At 27.4% G+C, this 1,907-nt stretch overlaps 1 protein-coding gene across 1 annotated transcript in view; it reads right to left on the bottom strand.

The window, feature by feature from the left end:
• Window positions 1-99: 99 nt before the first annotated feature.
• LOAG_18522 (hypothetical protein) overlaps window positions 100-1,907 on the bottom strand; it is a gene marked incomplete at both ends in the record, with an annotated part of 4,862 nt that continues 3,054 nt past the window's right edge. The window contains 4 exons of the mRNA XM_020451182.1: window positions 100-312; window positions 500-838; window positions 1,061-1,196; window positions 1,745-1,894. Coding sequence (XP_020305055.1) covers window positions 100-312; window positions 500-838; window positions 1,061-1,196; window positions 1,745-1,894 — 838 coding nt within the window. The remainder of the gene's footprint in view (window positions 313-499; window positions 839-1,060; window positions 1,197-1,744; window positions 1,895-1,907) is intronic.

Raw genomic sequence — 1,907 nt, 5'->3', positions numbered from 1 at the left:
ATATATATATATTATAATATATATATATATATATATATGTTGTTTTGTGAAATATTTAAATTTAAAGATTAAAAATTAGAATAAAAGTTAATTTAAAGATTAGAATAAAAGAAGAATGGAAATAAATGTATGTTTTCTTTTTGTTTTATTTTCATCAATCAAATGGAAATTAGGAAGTAGGCTAACCTGAAATGTTCGCCATTGTTCAGCAATTATTTGAACGGATCGTGGAAGATTTCCACCTGCATGATCATCTTCGATAAGACTTATCAATCGAGGAAATTTTTCCAACTGTTCTACATTATTTTTAATCTGAAATTTTTCTTTTTCTCTTTTCTGAATTTCTAAAAATTTGATAAATAAGACAGATGAAATTCCATGGAGAAAAAAGACAATTTTCCTTTCTTGCAAGAAAAAGAAAAAACAAAGTTTAGAATTGCAAAGTGCAAACTTTAGAGATCGAAATTTATTCAAAAAATATAATGAAAAAGAAAATTACCTGGAGGGAAATTTGCGGAATATTTGACTTAATGGTAATATTGACAGCTTGTTGCAACATTGCAAGTTGTTCTGGTGAAGCAAATGTTGCAATTGATTTGGACAAACTTATATCCGAAAAAGCATCTTGAATATTTAGTTCTAGACGATCGTATAATTCTTTACCATATTGTCGTAAATCATACAAATGATACTTGTTATCCATGGCAAATATATGATATAATGTTTCGTTACGCATACAAGATCTTATCACATTAGCTAGTGATAATTGATTCATTAGTGGTGATAAATCTTCTTCGATCTGTTTATTACGCCACGCATCAAACATACGTTCACTAAACTGCAAATTACAAAATGTCAATATGTTATTACAAGAATTCTGAAGATTAAGATAATATGAACATTAAAATTTATATTTACCACTCGTTTAATTAGTTAAATTACTACTTAATTAGTTAAATCCAATGATTTCCTTTTGCTCGATATATTACTGACGATATCTTTTTTCTTTGACAAATCTATCAGGAAGGTGATAATTTGATAAAGATTGCAAAGAACCTACGGAAAGCATATCAGGCCTTGAAAATGGGTCATCCAATGGCCAACATCCAAGTGAATAGGCATTAACACCAATCAGCAGTAAGGAAGCTGTTAATGCAGCTATCACTGGTAACAGTATTATTGCTAACCAAATACCACTATAAATTCTTTTTGCTTGATGATAAATTTAACAAGTTTTCCAATCGATATTTAAAGAAAAACAGCAAGTTTATTAATACACTTAATTAACAAAACTATCCAGTTCTTCCAAATGAAATGAGGATGATTCAGGATAAAGTAATAATCAAAGTAATAATAGTAAAAATAAAGTAATAATTAAAAGCAAAGTGATAGAGTAATAATTACTGAATTACCAAAAGATTACATCCTCTAGCACCTATTGCATAATTAAAGATTAGTAAAACTGATATCAATTAGGAATTGGTAAAGTTAAACTTTGGTTTTCCACTTTATAAAAATAAGTCAAATAATTATATAAATTTTAAATTACAAAATTATTAGAGTATATTTGTGATTATCATTATTACTGCTTTCAGTTACAACATAATCCAAGAGTTGTTGTTCGATTACAAAAATAGCTAATTGTTGTTAACTGCAATAAAACACGTATACTTGTAATCTAATTTTCTCCTTATTTTCAGTATAGAATAAAGTTGAAAATAAAGTGGAAAAAAGGTTGACTTACCAAACGAAAAGTTTACTACCAGTAGTTCGAACACAGCAGTCATTTCGAAAATCATTTGATCGTCGTCCAAAACAACCATAACATAATGCAAATAAGAAATAAAGCACTTTTAATGAAAATATGGCACATAAAGTTAGGGAAGCATACCATCTAAAATTGCAAT

This window comes from Loa loa (assembly GCF_000183805.2).
Source record: "Loa loa unplaced genomic scaffold supercont3.342, whole genome shotgun sequence".
In the NCBI taxonomy this organism is placed as follows: Eukaryota; Metazoa; Nematoda; class Chromadorea; order Rhabditida; family Onchocercidae; genus Loa; species Loa loa.
The sequence above is the reverse complement of the archived record's forward strand: the minus strand, read 5'-3'. Positions and strand labels throughout refer to the sequence as shown.